The 17,127-nt window shown below is 41.5% G+C and overlaps 1 protein-coding gene across 3 annotated transcripts in view; it reads right to left on the bottom strand.

The window, feature by feature from the left end:
* Window positions 1–10,807, bottom strand: part of GRIA4 (glutamate ionotropic receptor AMPA type subunit 4) — a 242,445-nt gene extending 231,638 nt beyond the window's left edge. For 2 of the 3 annotated variants that reach the window (XM_059819444.1, XM_059819456.1), the window contains exons 1-2: window positions 10,717–10,804; window positions 9,451–9,609 (exon numbers count right to left, since the gene is read on the bottom strand). In XM_059819444.1, coding sequence (XP_059675427.1) covers window positions 9,451–9,609; window positions 10,717–10,804 — 247 coding nt within the window. Of the gene's footprint in view, window positions 1–9,450; window positions 9,610–10,716 lie in introns of all 3 variants that reach the window. The other variant, XM_059819450.1, reaches the window with a different exon arrangement.
* Window positions 10,808–17,127: the final 6,320 nt, after the last annotated feature.

Raw genomic sequence — 17,127 nt, 5'->3', positions numbered from 1 at the left:
TAGGAGAGGAAAAAACACACCATCTGTGGCCACTGGAAGTATTTTTCAATGGAACTCGAAAAAGGCCCCAGTAAGTCCTTACATGTCTTGCCATGGCATAAGCCTTGCTACTAAGAGTGTCCCCCACTGCCCCTCTGCGCAGGCAAAACACGGTATCAACCAGCCAGAACAAACATCAGGGGGCACTGGGAGCTACACAACTGCGATGACTGGATGCAAATCATGCTGATTATGGTATCTGTCTAAATTAAAGACCAACAACAAACGCAGTAGACATTTTTTTTTTTTTTTTGCCTACTCTGTATGACTCCTACATTCAACTCAGATAAAGCCAGTAGGTGATATGTCCAAATGATGTGTTGATGACATGACAATTTACTTGTGATTCTTTCAGTCTTTAATTCTACACTGGATTTATTTGGAAAAGGTCAGTATCCAACCAGAAAAGAATTATGGGTTGGATAAAGAAATTAATTGAGGCTGGTTGACTAGCATCTCGTTGGTCAGGCTGGGTGATCAAAATGGTCCCATGTAGCCTTAAAACACAGTAATTTGTGAACACTATTACATGCTATCCACTCTCCCATTTATTTTGGTGACCTTCTTTACTTTTTCTTCTTTGAAGCACTGATGCTCATAGCCATCAGAAAACATTTCATCCCCCAGACTGCTTTCACATCTTTTCTGTATCATCTGTAAGGACTCGTAACTTGGATCACCTCCACATGCCACTCACTACTGCTGACCTGCCAGCCACACACTTTCATGGGGCATATGTAATCCTGCAAGAGATGCAGATGTATGTCCTCACAATACACCGATGTCCTCTTACGCTCTTTTCCTTTGAAATTTGCTTGTGCCTCCAGACAGCAACTCCAATTCTTATCTACATAATAATGTATCATCACTTAAAGTATTACCCCACTGCTTTTATCACCCAAAAGAAGCACTGAACAGGAATACCGATTTAAAAAATAAAAGACCTGAGAAAGAAAAACCCCTGACCAGCTCTCAACTGGAGGCCCACAAACAGCTAGATACAGAGACAGTGTTAATGGGGTGTGCAAACAGCCCCAAGAGCCAGCTTCTTACCTGGTTTGTGCTTGCTACTTGGAGTAGAAATAAGAAAAACTCCTGAGTCAGTCAAGAGCACATGAATATTGATTTTCAAAGGAAATTATCCTCCCAGCTGCAGTGGTTTTGAAAAGTCCATTCTTAAACACTCTTATCAGTTTAAACGGATGGAAATGACCAAGCCTGGAGACCTTTATTAGCAAGCCTCTCCAGGAAAGATCCTCACAAAAAACCTGGAGGAAATCCCTAATACAAGGTCCTACACGACTGCTGAGACTGTGGGTCTGTAAAGTCTTGTCCTTTTTTTTCCCCATCAGCTTAGGTGAGGAAACAAAGGGCTAAGGGAACTGATGTACATGTGCTTTTTTTTTTTCATATTATGGCTTTTTACTCCTGAATTTTACATTAATGTATCTGTGCTTGATAAAGTTTTTTTCACTTATACTCAATAATGTTTTCCAGACCTGAAGACAGCACCATCCAGACCCATATCTCACATTACCTAGTAGTGTGACATACTGCTACTGTACATCAGGAATATTAAAGCAGAACAGGAAGTTTTGTCAGACCAATAATACACTATGCTTTGTACTCTCTTTGCTCTACAAGAATTTCCTCTCTTTCCCCTGCCTCTACCTTGAATATGTATTACACGAATCATTTTACCCACTGAGGAAACAGATCTGACCCTGACATCGAAAAAAAAGCCATGTGAGATCAGTGAAATCTTTTACAAAAGTAAATGAAGCATAACACATAACTGTGAAAGAAATTAACAAAACCAGAATATTTTGAACAGTAATTCCTAATTATTTTGTATAATAATTTCTAATACTAACATATGCATTGCCTTTTGTACCACAATGTGAAAATGTAAATTCCATATCCATTTAGAAAATTATTTGAAAACCAAGGCAAACAAAGCATAAAAGTCTCAATTCTTTTCAGCAATTAACTCTCACTATCTGTGAACTTTCCTAAAACACCTATTTGATGGATATTCATTGGGCAGACCTGAATTGTACGAAAAGCTGATGTGCAAATAAAAATGAAGTTCAAAGTTTATGGGTTTAAGTGACCACTATGCAAATACACTATAAAAGCAACTGGAAGAGCATGCATGCAGAAATGGCACAGAATCTACCTCACAGAGGGTCTGCAAATGAGAAACAGAGGAACTGGTATGAATAGTTAAAAGCTGATACATTTTAATATCAGTCTTTCAACATGTGTTTAAAGCCTTTCCCCGCAAAGAATCTAATAAATGAGCTGGTGAAAAGTGTAAGTGCTTTTTGTTTCTCTTGTGCTCTATTTGTATTTAAGTGGAAAACCTGCAGTCACGCTCATGTTGTCCATGACTTTAGAATATGGAAAGGTACTGCACAAGACTGCATTTTTCATGAGCAATGGTTGCATAGAAATACACACCGAAATAGCCTGTGGAATACAAGAAAACAGGAGCCCAAGTGACATTCTTTTAAAATAGGCAATTATGTACCAGGGGTCCAATTTCTAGATATATATTTTATTCAAAAATAACAGGAGTTAAGCAATTTAATACTTTTAAAAAATCAAGCTATGAGACGAAAGAATGAGAACATGTTCATCTTGCAGAAAACCTGATTCCTACTATTCCTTCATTATAATGGGTTCCAGTCTGCAATCCCTGCTCAGGTAGAACCCCTATTTAAATCACTGACAGCACTGCCTGGGGAAAGAACTGCAGGACAAGGGCCAGTATTTGAACTGGAATTTGTTAACGTTAGCATAGCTGGCGAAAACCCAGCATGAATAGTAGCTTGTTAGTAAGTATCCAGGTATTCCCCCTTGAGTCCAACATAAAGCTCATCTATATAATCAGCTTCTGAGGAACCTGGTGAAGAGGAAGAATGGACTGGGTCTTTACATTGCATTGCCAAGACAAAGGTGATGGGTATGTGACACTCTGGTTCCATCTTCTTTCCATAAGGAAACAGAAAACCAACAAACAGCTGCAATTATTTGAACAAGTCAGGCAGACGCTTCATCAGGACTACGGGGAAAAGAACAGGGAAGAAACAGAGTCCTCACAAGGAAGTCACACTATTGAGGCAAAACGGCTGACCCATGCATTACCACACAGATAAGGACACATTTTCCAAAGTGCTCAGCAGTAAGCAATTCCCATTGGGAAGACAGGTGCTGCTGAGTACTCTGGAAAATACTAGAATGTCTCTGAGTGCCAAAATGTAAGACAACCTCTCTGTTTGAACTTAGGTGCCTGAAAACAGACATCACTGATACAGAATTTTTAAGAGTACTCAACCCATAACTGCACTGACAAACTGAATCCATACCAGCATTGCTGAAACCAGTAAGATCTTTAAAATAAAAAAAAAAATGAAAAAAAAAAAGTTATATAAGAACCAAAACTAGATGGAGGAAGATAATAAAACTTCTGAGAAAATGGTTAAATTAAAGCAACACTAAAATTTCCAAACAAGACGCTGTGATCAGGTACACTTGAGTAAATTTATTTTCACAAATTCTTGATTTTTACAGAAATAAATTGTTCAGTTTGACTTTGTGTCCCAACACATAACTTTGGTATAGGTATGCAGGTATAGTTGCAGGAGCGGACTTTGTGCTGTGCTAGTCCAAAATCTTTGCCTCAAGCCAACTACCCAGAGGAATGGAAATCCAGAGAGGAGGCGAATTTTTGCTTTTAATTACACTGGTGCAATCATATAGCGTTCTTCACTTTTGCAGTAGCACAAATTTAATCCCCTTTAAATCAGTTGTATATTAAGGATTAAGATCTATGAGAAAAGATTATTTGTTCCAACATGTTTAAACCCAGAGAACTTCACCTGCTCACAATCTGAACTTGCACAATTCATAGCAGGATCTAAAACAGTTAAGAAATCAAAGCAGACGGCTTCCTCTCTCATGAACAAGCAAGTCTCAAAACAATCAAGACCTAAAAATGAAATGCATGAGCTATTTTGACTAGCATACAAACTCAGATTACAATGATAAAGCTGAAGTTAATCAATTTAATTTACTTGTTAAAGTGCTTTGTCCTACACAAGAAGTACTGCACTGCATTGGCTTCTGCAGGAGGAATGAAGGAACACAATCTTTGTTATTAATCCTCTGAAATAAAGATTAAATTATTTCTGTATGTAGCTTATAATAAAGCTTTTGAGTTTACAGTAACATGCTAGGACAGAAGTCTTATTTCATGCCAGGGAAATGCACGTTCTGAATTTTCACTGAAGAAATCTGACTATTTCAGCAAAGGCCCATCATTTATTTTCCCAACAATAACCTTGAAAATGAAATCCAGACTCTGATGGACTGGAGCTTTTGATGGTTGATTTTGTCTCTGCTGTACAGCTATTTTACAAAGAGCACATTTAGAGCTGTGAAACTCATTGAATATGGATCTTCGTATATCTTAAAAATATACAGAATCCTTCTAATGGCAAATGACACCCAAGTACACATATATTTTTTGATTCCATCAGCAAGTGCTAATAATAGAAATTTTAAGAGAAATTGTTTTCAATAATTGGGGTCTAGCTTGAGATAAACTCCATGTATTAAAGCAAAACAGTCACTTCAAATGGGCTTTTGTAATCGATCCTATTTTAGAAGGGTACAATTTAATCCAGTTCCATTTTTCTAGCCAACTGGCACACTATTTGCTTTTGTAGTTCAAACCTGGCCGTATGGTACGCCTTTATGGTAACTCTCAATATACTCCAAACTGCATCCTTGGGAATACTGTGCTGCTCTTGATAGCAAAATACAATTCAGTTGTATGAAACCTTACTTTCTAAAGAACACCATGGTTTTAAATGACACTGATTATTAAACTAAGGTTACACTCCTGTTGCTAAATTGAGTTGCAGTTATAAAGAAGAATTAATAACCAAATTTAATGAAAGTCCCATTATGATGCAGCTTAGCAAATCAAAACTGAAACCGCTGTAAGTAAAATGACACATAGTCACAATATAAAGGCAATACTACATTTGAGTCTATTTCCTCAGCTTTTGGGATGTCTCAGCAGAAGCATTAACTCCAAAATGACTTTGCCTCTCCCCTCACTAGCAAGCACAAGCCCAGAGGCAGACCCACAGAGAGGGCAGGGTGACGAGGGAGGTTCTTGGCTGTCCTCAGGACTGCCTCCAACCCCGGTGGATCTCACCCAGAAACTGCATTCATGCTGATGAGGCAGAATCAGGCCCTCAAATTTAAGGTCATCAACCCCCTGTTAGTCCGGAGGGCATAAAAGTCAAAGGGACTAACTTCTGGAAAAAGAGGTAAGTTATTCCAAGATAGAAAATTTTAAATTCCAGTAGGCTTTTCTTCTTCTGATCCATGTGGCACATAATAAACAAAGTTGTATTTTTGGGGTTTTGTATCTACTGGCATTAAAATCTGGAAAAAATTGAATTGTGCAAAAGATGAGACAAGAGGAGTGTCTGATTTACCCCAAATTACACTTACTAGGAGTATAGTCATCCCAGAATACACATAAAGTCAAACAGACTTAAAGGGAGAAGCTTTACTTTCAGTACGAAACACTGATGAAAGACTTGAATCGATCTCTTTTCTTCCCCATTGAGCCTAATCCTGTGCAAGAACTGCAAGACTGGTTATACATTAAGGATTTTTGAAACTTCAACAGAAAAATTCTCAACCACAATACAAGAGCTGGAAGGCAAATAGTTCTTTGCAAAATTACAGAGCTACCTCTCAAAAGTATGCAAGCAAATTTAACGTGGACTGCGTTGCTGAGATATACTGATGTAATATAGATGGTGCATGGAGTGGAGAAAATTATAAAGAATAAATATATACAATCCTCTCCCAAAACCAATGCATTGCTCCAACATCCGAAATCAGATTTCCAATCATGAGCAAAATTTCCTGCTTATAATGTGCAAACCAATGTATGCCAATAGTCAAATGTTTCAGCTCTGGTGTATTGTGTTCTGATGAGTAAGAATCTTGTACTATTCATGTTTTGCAATAATTTCAGCTCTCTCTGTCAGTAAGAGAGATTCTCTGAATAATGTATGTAGTGCAAAAAAAATGAACGGAGTTTAAATAAAACACGCAAGTGGGAAGGGGGAAGCAAGAAGACTACCTCCAAACTGATATAAATCAGATCAATTTGCAAACTTACAACAGAGTCTATCTGCTTAAGCAACCTGTTTCATACGCATTCTCGATTTAGAACAAAAATACTAATGCTCTGGGCCTGTTTAAAGAAAACAAAAATGTGCAAGATAACCATTAGAAGACAGATATTAAACTGAATACACAAAATCATTCCAGTTCCAAAAGTACTCCTGGGTGACCATTTGGCTATATGTTTTCATCTAGTGAAAAGAAAAAAATATTCAAGTGTTTCCAATGTTGCGGTGAGTTACCTGCTAACATGCCATCCATAATACTTTGAAATAGTCTGTTGACTGTCCCTAACACATGCAAGGGGCCAGGCCCTGAATCTTCACAAGTAACCACTGCAGCAAATGGAAACAGAAATAGAGGTAACTGGTCATGTCTCAGAGCTTTATGCTTGAGCTCACATGAATATTCATTTCAGTCCAGCAGCTCTAAGGCTTTTGTACTGTATATTTGGGGACGTGTGTACTGAGTAACTTCTACACAAATAGCAAGATCCAAAGCTGCTGTTTCACAGCGGTTCAGCAAAGAGTTATCATTTCATATTGCCATGAAATCACTTAATTCAGAGCTGATGGTGGGGGTTCTTTAATTAGGTTAGAAAATCTCACACATCTGCGCTTTAGAAGCCTCTGTCAAGCCAGCAAATTCAATCACATGGAAGCTGGTGTCCTCCAGCTATCAGACAATTGATTTTTGCAGGATTCTGCTCATATTTAGCTTAAGGGACATGTGATATATTCATTCAGTTGTCAGTCAGTTTGCCTACGTATCATCAGGAGAAGATTTGTTGTTTAAAAAATATTCAGTATTGAAATGTTTAAAAAAAGAAGAAGCAGTCAGATTATTGGCACGAGACTGCAAAATGTGATATAAATACAAACTTGGACCGATGCAAAAATACCCTTTGGTTTAAGTGGGAAGTACAGACCTAAATAAGGCCTGTAGGATGACGCCTATTTAATACAGACATGTACAGAATTATATGAGCATACACACACATAAACATATACATTTACTTTCCACTTCTTTCTCTGCCACCCCCCATACTGTACAGATTCATCATCTCTGAGTCATTAAACTCTTTGGAACTGAAACTGGGTTCAGTTAAAAAAAAAAAAGGTCAGGTTATGAATCACTATTTCTATAAATGACAGTAAATATAAGGGGACAGGTTTTCCTCAGTTAAAACAATGCAAGGTAAACATAACGTAAGGTGGTTGGAATGAAAGAGAAGAATCTGCTGCGAATAGTCTAAATGAGGAAAGTTTTGGGCAAACCCTTTTTGAATCTATGGTGTTAGTCTTACACAAAGAAGTGGTTCAATTTTTGACAATTTTAAATTTATGCAAATGAGAATTAATTCACTAGCATTCGAACAGAAATACTGTGCAATATCCTTAATCCAAAAAGTAACAATAGACTCGGAAATTATTTGGTAGAAATGGATGCGTAGGCAGAATCTAAAATAATTGACTTCACCTAAAATTACTGATTTCAAGATACAAAAATTTTAGTCCCCTCCTCTTTCACTAAAAACGGAAGTTTAAAAAAGCTACTATGTCATTTGCCTTCATGGAATATATAATCAGTGCCTGCAAAAGTTGACATGCATTGTCATATCTTCTCAATGAACTACACCTGCACAGATCTGATTCCTTCCAGTTTCAAAGCACCTTCTGAAGTGTTGTCTCCTTATGGAATTTGATATTGGTTTTCACGCTAAACACAACTAATACATTGCTTAATATAGAATTCACACTTAATGAGACATCAATCTTTCCTGCATAAAATGAATGGAGCCATTTTGGCAGCTCAGAAAGCTTTCCCTGTTAAATAAAGTGGCAAGGTCATCTAAAACTTGGAGTACCAAAGACTCGTATAAATAAATTTAGCAATCATTCAATGAATTATACATGAGAACTGCACAGTACATTTTATGTTTACATATTAAAAAGTACCACAGAGATGGTTGTGAGAAAGTGCACAGAAAGATAGTACGTATTTTAAAGGCACGATGAACAGTAAGACCTTCTCCAGTATGTTTCTATTTTAAACTCGCTCAGCAATGTTGCTTAGGGCATCTACTTCCAGAGGCAATTCACTCTTGAATGAAGAGGAGGGACTGGAAAACTTAAAGGCCAGAGAGGAAAACCTACAGAATCCTGAAATACGGACATCAAAGTAGTAATGCTACTAGTCTTCAGCTTTGCCACACTATATCCCACTGTTTTACATAATAAAGTGAATTCCTTTTTATAAGCCTGACATACATGAAGATAAATACATACATGAAAATAATGCTTTGCTGCTTTCAGAGATTAAGCAGTATCCAGCATGTGTTTTAACCAAGGCTAAAGACCCTGTGGTGATCTAAATGTAGGAAGTTCAGCTAATTATACTCTGTCTAAAAAAGAAGGAGTAAATGTTACCTCATTTGGTAAGGGCATTTCTTTTTCTGTTTTCCACTCACGGTGTATGTGCATCTGTGTGTGTGCGGGTGTATGTGTATAAAATATATATAGTAGGAAGAGAATATTTGTTCCAGTTGAGGTGGTCTGTGAAATCAAGTAGATCAGATACTAACGTGATCTGGCACCGATGTATGGATGCATAGAGACATATCCACAGGATGTATGCATTACGAGATGATAAGAGACATTTACAACCTAGAATATAAGAGCAGGGCTGCCTCAAGTGACATCACCAGATCAACTGCAGCATCAACCAACTCAGATATATTATCCTGCACACCACTGCTTCCCTGTCTCCTTTCCAGCCATTAGAAAAGAATTTGTGAGCACAAATATTATGGTATATTTTCAAATACACGCAAGGCACGCCATACCCAAAAGCGAACAAGAGTAACTGTGGGGTTTACGGACTGATTGAGACATTCATAATTTTTCTTTACAACAACAAAATTCATCTCCATAGAAACCGGGAAGCAAGAAACTACAGTAATAACACTAAAGTAAATGTCACATCAGGTTAGTCAGCAGAAGGCAGGAGAGGGCATTTTGCTCCAGTTAGAAACTAACAAGGATTGCTGCCCCTTTTGCTCTTCTGCAAAGGGTATCTATACTGAAGACAGACTTATTGATGTATTACCAATGTAAGACAACAATGTGGTTTCCTGTTATTTCCAGTGCAATTTACTTGTAAGGTGGTCAGATCAACGGCATGTTTACTTACAGGCATTTGTTACAGCGAAGCTGTTAGCTGTTTCAATGTTGTCTACATGAGGAACCAAATTAAAAGGTGCTTCAGATGCATTGGGGCTGGTGTTATGAAGAAAAATTGCTAATCGAAAAGCAGTATATTCCTGATCTGTGTTCCTGATGAAGAGACCACCTACAAAAAACAGAAAAAAAGCAAAAAGCAAAGGATGCAGAGTGAATTATTTGCAAGCTACTTACTATCTTGCAACACCAAGCAACTGTGTCTCCCAAAGCTGCACAGTAAGGCAAGTCCTAAGACTTTAATGAATAAGGAACTAATCATATTCGTAATCACAACCGCTGCTTTTAAATCACTGTCATCAATCGATTTTAACCTCCCTGATGCATTCATGCTTCTTTTCTGACTTCTCAATTTCCAGCCTTTCATACATAAATACCCAGATCTGTCATGATTACAGTGACCTTTGAAAGTGTTTAGCCTCCATCTCCCCGATACTGAACACACTGGTAAATCAGCTACTCAACAGCCTCTTACATTAAGTGGCGAGCTGATTAAGGGGAACGCTGCTTTCTGGATTAAAAAAAAAGAAAACACCAACTCAGTGTAGGATAATCTGCACTGAACAGGAATATAATGAACTTTGCTCCTCTGCAGCCATGTGCAGGCAGGGAGCAGCTCAGCCTTATTAGCAGCATCTTTACAAGTCCACGAGAAATGATGCAGTGATGGAGCTGAGCTGGAAAGAATTCAAATAGCTGCGTCCCATCTGAAACACGTCCGAAAGGAGGTGATGGGAAATGGAATACATGGGGAGACCTACAAAATCCTAAACTTTCCAACTATGAGAAGGGAAAGAAGGGCAGCGTTGCCTTTTACCCCCCACCCCTGCCAGCTACCGCAACCTCCGGTGCACATAACTCGCCATCCCTCCGGGAGCCAGGCAAAAGCGCGGGTGCCAGCGGGTGCTGAAGCAGCCCGGGGGCATCAGCCCCGAGCCCCTTCCTCCGCTACCGATCCTACACACCCCGGCGCTGGAAAGAGTTCTGCGAAAGACAAGCATCCTCCCTACCGCACGCGATCGCACACACATATAGATGTATACAAACACACACAGAGAGGCACACATACACAAATACATGCGGATTTTTCGTGAAGGCAGGGAAATGGGATGAGCGGTGGAGGAGAAATCTGCAAACTGCCTTCAGAGCCTCCTTTCCAACTCACTTTGCAAAGGATGGAACCCTTGGACACACGCACACAGCCCAATGCAGCGCTTACCTATTTGCACACTGCTAGGAAAGGCTCCCATTGCTAGTCCCCAAAAGCCAGAAAACAACAAGACAAGCTGTCTGCAAATTATCCTCATCTTCTCTTTTGCCTCTCTGTCTCGCCTTCTCCGGCTCGCTCGCTAGATGCTGCTCAGAGAGGCATTGAGGACGAGGTGGCTACAAATAAAATCAAGAATTAAAAAAAAAAAAAGAGGAAGGGGGAGAAAAAGAGAGGTTTCTTCCTTTCTTTTTCTTTTTTTTTCTTTCTTTTTTTTTTTTTTTGTTTTGTTTTAGTATTCGTTTGCTATTGCTCGCGCTCTGCCTCCCTCCCGGTTGCCGCTGCCGTTTCAGCAAGCCATCCCGCCGCGCCGGATTTTTCCCGCAGTCTCCATCGCCGGGGAGCGGCTTCTGTCCGGCTGCGAATGTTGCACATGCAGAAGATGGTGGTGAGTTTGGCGGCGGGGGGGAGCGTCTAGTGGCGGCGCGGCGCGGCGCGGGCGGACATGCGCGATGCGCCCCCCCCCCGCCACCGCCGCCGCCGCCCGCACCGCCGCGGGCGGGGGGCGGCCGCGCGCCTTCAGTTCCGCGCCGCTCCGCGCCGCCCCGCGGAGCCGCCCGCGGCTTCGGGCGCGCACTGCAGCGCCGGCGGTCGCAGGCACCGCGAAAGCGACGGGGTCTTGGTTTTTGCGTTTGGGGTTTTTTCCCCCCCCTTTCTGCCGCTCGCACATCCGCGGGCGCGCAGTGGCGCGGAAGTTTGTGCCGCGGGCGTAGGGCGAGAGGGCCAGGCAGGGTCGCTGCCCCGGGCTTTGCGGGGGGCGGGGGAGGCACGGCCGCTGCAGCCCATCGTTCGCGCGGCTGGGGCTGGTGCTATTAAGTACCAATTATTATTAATGAAGGTGGCAGGGCGTATCTGCATGTGCTGAGCAGCTGCGGAGCGGGGGGACGCGTCAGGGTAGGCCTGCCCACCCCACCCCGGGAGGTGCGCCGGCGGACGGGCGGGGCGGGGGGCTCCGCGCCCTGCGCGCTCCGCTCCTCACGGGCGGAGCGGGACCCCCTCCTCGCTGCCGGGGTTTGCGGCAGAGGATGGAGCGGGGGGACGAGAGCAGGGAAGCGCTCCGCGCTTGTGGGCACTCATGCCAAAAGGAGGGAGAGCAAATGAAAGGAAAACTTCGCTGCTCTGATGCCGCCGCCTTGTCTTTTTTTTTCTTTTTTTCCTTTTTTTTTTTTAGGTGGGAGAAATAATGGAGCTTTTTTTTGTGTCTAGACCCTTCTTTTTGGTGCCTTTGGATTTTTCTTCCCAAGCCTTGGAAGATCCCCAGAGCAGCTGCCAGAGGTCTGGGGATATTGCAGTTAATAATTAAAGGATATATATAATAAATGATAGGTAATGAAATCATCCAACAATAGCTGTATGTCAAAGAAGGGAGCTTTTAGTTTTACATGTGGCTTTGCAGAGAGATTTCTGTCAGTCACGGGGAGTGATTTGGGCTTCAATAAATTAATTTTAAAATGTTAATTGGTAACATGAACGAATATTGATTTTTAAGGTGAACTTTGTGGCTCTGTGTTCAAATACACACATTTGCTCCAAAACTGCTTTCATTCAGGTTTGCTTTCTTAGTTTACTACTACAGCCCGTGTCCCCAAGCTCTCCTGCTTTGGGGTGAAAGATACCCTCTTTAATTGCTGCAGAGGGTGACAGTGATTTCTAAAGCGTGATTGTGAGTTCCTTAGCGTCAACCACATACCCTGAAGAGCAAGCAAAGAACATTGAAAACATATATATATGAACTTATCTGCATGGGCATGTGTGACTGTGTCTGCATGTGTGTGCTTGGGAGAGTGTAGAGTTCCTGTAAATAAATTACTTTTTGAGAGATTTCTTCACAGATCAATGGCAAACAGACTTCACCTGCATTTCAGAATACTCATTCCTTTATTTTTCAGTAAGTCTTCTACTTCCCTTTACTTTCCCTCCACGTATTCCCATTCTTCCTCTGAATCTGCAGGCTTGTGCTTCACATTATTTACCCATGGCTTTTTGTGACCTCTGCTTCTGCTCTTGCTTGTCTTTCTTTTCTTCTTCTCGCCTTGCTTCTTTCGTCCTCCTAAATTCTCCCCAAAATGTGGTTCCACCTTTCTTCCATCCTTTAGCATTTAATTTTTTGACTTTGTAACGCCAAGTAAAAAGTAATGAAAATGGAATAATATTTCCATTCTTTAATGGCTGGATGGTTCTTCACCACTAGGAGCAAGTGAACTTGGAAACAGGTAAAACATTTAGTTAATTTGGTGACATATATTCATATGTATTCATGCCAAATATGTATAAAAGATTAGGATTTTAGACGTATGTCCATTATAGTGCCACCGCAAGTTACTGCCTAGCAACTGAGCTAAGGAATATGCTTTTGTCTTTTTAAAATGTAATGGCGGCATGTTAACTTAAATTTAATTTGAGAGTCCACAAGGAACCATTTCATACAATGGTCTAATCTGATCTGACCAAGAGTCTCACACAGCAGTTCCTACATCAAGTCTGTAATTTCTGTGGGAGCTGGAACATATATTTTAGTGAAACATCCAATCTTTATTTAAAGACTTCAAGAGACAGGAAATCCATCACTTTCCTGGGTAAGTTGTTCCAGTTGTTACCTACTCTCATTTGTTAAAACCTGCATTTGTCTAGCTTTGGTTTCTAATGTTGACTATCAGAGATGAACCCAGTATTCCTGTAACGGTATCACTCAGTGCTATTCCTGGAAATAATCCCATCCTGTGCTTGACACTCCCCTGCTTAGACATCTCAGGATCATTTTTGCAGCTATGGAAAGTGGAGGAAAGAAAGGGGAAGAGGCCACCATAGCAATTTTGTTTAAAAGACACAAGGGAAGAAAGAAAGAGTTGCAGTGTCAAAGGGGAGAAATCCCATTTCAGTAAGCTTTGAGAGGTAAATGGCAGATGATCAAGTAATTGATCACAATGTTTACCTTACAGAAAAAGTGGAACAGGAAAGGTAACAGAGATGTAATCAAGATTAAGGCTGGAAGGGAAGAAAGGTGAGATAAGTTTTTAGATTCACTGCTGCTCTGGTGGGTTAACCTTGGCTGACTGCCGAGTGCCCACCAAGCTTCTCTCTCACTCCCAACAGGACATGGGGAGAAAATAAGACGAAAAAGCTCATGGGTCGTGATAAAGGCAAGAAGATCACTCACCAATTACTATCACAGGCAAAACAGACTAAACTTGGGGAAAATTAATATAATTTATTGCCAATTAAGAATAGAGTAGGATGATGAGAAACACAGATAAAACTGTAAAACACCCACCACCACCCCCCCTCTTCCCAGGCTCAGCTTCATTTCTTCTTTCACAACTCTTCTTCTTCCTGCCCCTGAGCAGTGCAGGGGGGTGAGGAATGAGGGTTCTGGTCAGTCCATAACACTTCGTTTCTGCTGCTCCTTTCTCCTCATGCTTTTCCCCTGCTCCAGTGTGGGTCCTTCCCACGGGGTACAGGCCTTCAGGAACAGACTGCTCCAGCGTAGGCTCTCCATGGGCTGCAGTTCCTGGCAGAAAACCTGCTCCCGAGTGGGCTCCTCTCCACAGGCCACAGCTCCTACCAGGAGCCTGCTCCAGCATGGGCTCTCCACAGGCTGCAACTTCCTTCAGGCATCTCCACCTGCTGCAGCATGGGGTCATCCACATTGATACCTGCTCCACCATGGTCTTCTCCATGGGCTGCAGGGGAATCTCTGCTCCAGCACTTGGAGCACCTCCTCCCCCTTCTTCTTCATTGACCTTGGTGTCTGCAGGGCTGTTTCTTTCCCATTTTTCTCACTCCTCTTTCATGCAGTTGCTGTACAGCGGTTTTTTACCCTTTCTTAAGTATGTTGCCACAGAGGTGCCACCAGCATCACTGATGGGCTCGCCTTTGGGCAGTGATGGGTCTGTTTTGGAGCTGGATGAAACTGGCCTTGTCCGACACTTCTGGTGTATTCAGACACTTCAGCTTCTGGTGTCTTCTCACAGAGGCCATCCTTGCAGCGCCCACCCCTGCTCCTGCTTTGCCACATAAACCTAATACAGCTGTACACTGCCGAGCAAGAGGAGACCAGAAGGGAGAGTTTGTGTGTTTTCCTGGTGGCTGCTGGAGATCCGCTGCATGAAGCCACTTCTAAACTGGGGGCCCTGGCTCCCCCTACTTCCCCTCAGGCAGACTGTGAAGGTTGTGGTAGGTGACTAAGGGAAAGAGGGACAGATCTCTGAGTTCCACAATGGAATATCAGAGAAATTAGGAAAATACTGAATATTTTTTTTATTGAATGTATAAGGTGTATGGAGGGCATAGACTAGAGGGGGTCTGGAGAGGGACTGCTGGTTGTTGATAGCAAATGCTTGCTTTGCCTTAGGGCACGTAACAGCTCATGTTGGCCTTGCCTGGAGGCCACCACTAGAGAAGACTCGCTCTTTGGAGCATCAGCTGAGAGGCTGACTATCTGCTGCAGCACCTGAATGAATCCTGCTGCAGAAGATGCAGGAATATGATGGTTTTTCCCTCTGGCAAGGACTGGAAACCTTTGGCTATTTTCTTGATCAGATAGTCTTGTGCTTGGACTAAATACGTTTATGAAAAGACCCTGCAGGATCTGGAAGAATATGAGATCTGTGCTAGAGAAGAAATGAAGGCTGTATGTTAGCCAGGAGGAATAAAACTGCAGAGAAGATAGCAGAGGCATTCACCTTATGGGAATCCCAGAGGAAAAGAAGGATATGAAGGAGACAGACACTTTGCAGTATGGACAGAGTTTGTGATGCATATGTACTGATAAATACTGACATGCTGAAGTAGCAGCTTTAATTCATATATGTATGTTCTTGCATCCAAAATGCAAATCCCAGCTACACGATCTATTAAAAAGGCATGTGTTTCTGTGTCTGGAAACATGTAACTTTGTGAGGCAGAAGAGGACTTGACTGAGAAGGGGGGTAAGTGAAGCTGTGCTAATTATCAAGAATAGGTTGAGACAATTAGGAGTACAGAGAGGAAGAAAGGAGAAGAGTGATTTCACTAGCAAGAGACACAGAGATAAAGATCCAACAGATCCACCACCCCCCCTCCCCATCAGGTTCCAGGGGCACTGAGGCAGTGACAGCATGAAAACAGACAACACCCTGACCCTGGCCTGTGTGCCAGTACTGCTAAATGAACTCCTTCAAAGTAGGCAAATGTCTGCGCCACAAAGGCTCCCATGGCACAACCATCTGGGCACAGAGTTCCATCCCAAAACTGGATTCAGTCATTTAGATTAGTCTTCAAATGTAATTCTCATTGCAGCTTTCACTGTGTGGTCACTGGAAATGCTTCAGCAATAAAGGAATGATGGAGAAAACAATTGACTCAACACCCTGTCCTTTCTTAGTCCTTTCTTGCCTTATGAAATGTTGTAGCTCACATATCTGTCAAATAGATCCATTAGACTGTAAACTCTGGTACAGGGCTATGTCTTTTGTGAGTGTCTATTGCACTTCTGGGCAATAAAAAGTAAATAAAATACAAATCATCTATGTAGAATTTTTTGCACTCCACCCTTTGACGTGGTCTCACATCACCTTTTGAAGTGATACCAGCAGTACTGAATAGATCAGCAGGGCACCAGAACAAGATACAGTTTCCTTTCAGCAGCAGAACTCATTTTCAGGAAATTGCTTTACAATGTTTCCTTGCATTTTCATTCTTAGACACTTATTTTTCGTTCATCTAAATTCTAGGGTAGATGGCACAGGTAATTATTTTTAATAGTGCTTCTCCTTAAGAGTGTTATTTTGATACTGAAACAAGTGTAGTACAATCCATTTGGCTTTAAATACGTTCATCCATTGGTCCCACTCCTTTCCACCATTCCTCCATCATTCTTTGCAAACTTATAAACCTTCAGAAATCAAAGGGATATGGTACGAGACCTTGACCATGAAAGGAGAGGTTATTGTGGTCATCCTGTGGAAAGCAAAAAATCCTGATTATGCTTTAAATCACGCTGATATCAGTCAGGATTATTTCAGTTTGAGAAAAATGTGGTAACACTGATATAATTAAGAACTGGCATATTAATTTAGGCTTGATGTCCATTTAGAACAGTATCCTATGTCTAATATTAACTGATAGTGGTTTATTAGGGAAGGGTAAGAGAAGCTGAGCAGTCCTTCATTTAACCTTGAAGGGACTTTGGAGAGGTTATTCCTTGCTGAGTGCTCTCACCTCCTGACAGCCAGGGCTTTAACATTTTTAAACTGAAGATTTCATAGAGATCTTTGTGTTGAAGAGCTGCCTACAGTCGTTATTTCCATATAGTTATTTCCAGTGTCCACAGCACCCTATACAAATGAGCTCTATAATCCCATTCTAAGAAAGTAGTTTATTTAG

This window comes from Gavia stellata, chromosome 1 (genome assembly GCF_030936135.1).
Source record: "Gavia stellata isolate bGavSte3 chromosome 1, bGavSte3.hap2, whole genome shotgun sequence".
NCBI classification, from domain to species: Eukaryota; Metazoa; Chordata; class Aves; order Gaviiformes; family Gaviidae; genus Gavia; species Gavia stellata.
Note: the sequence above shows the minus strand (reverse complement) of the source record. Positions and strands in the feature narration are given on the sequence as shown.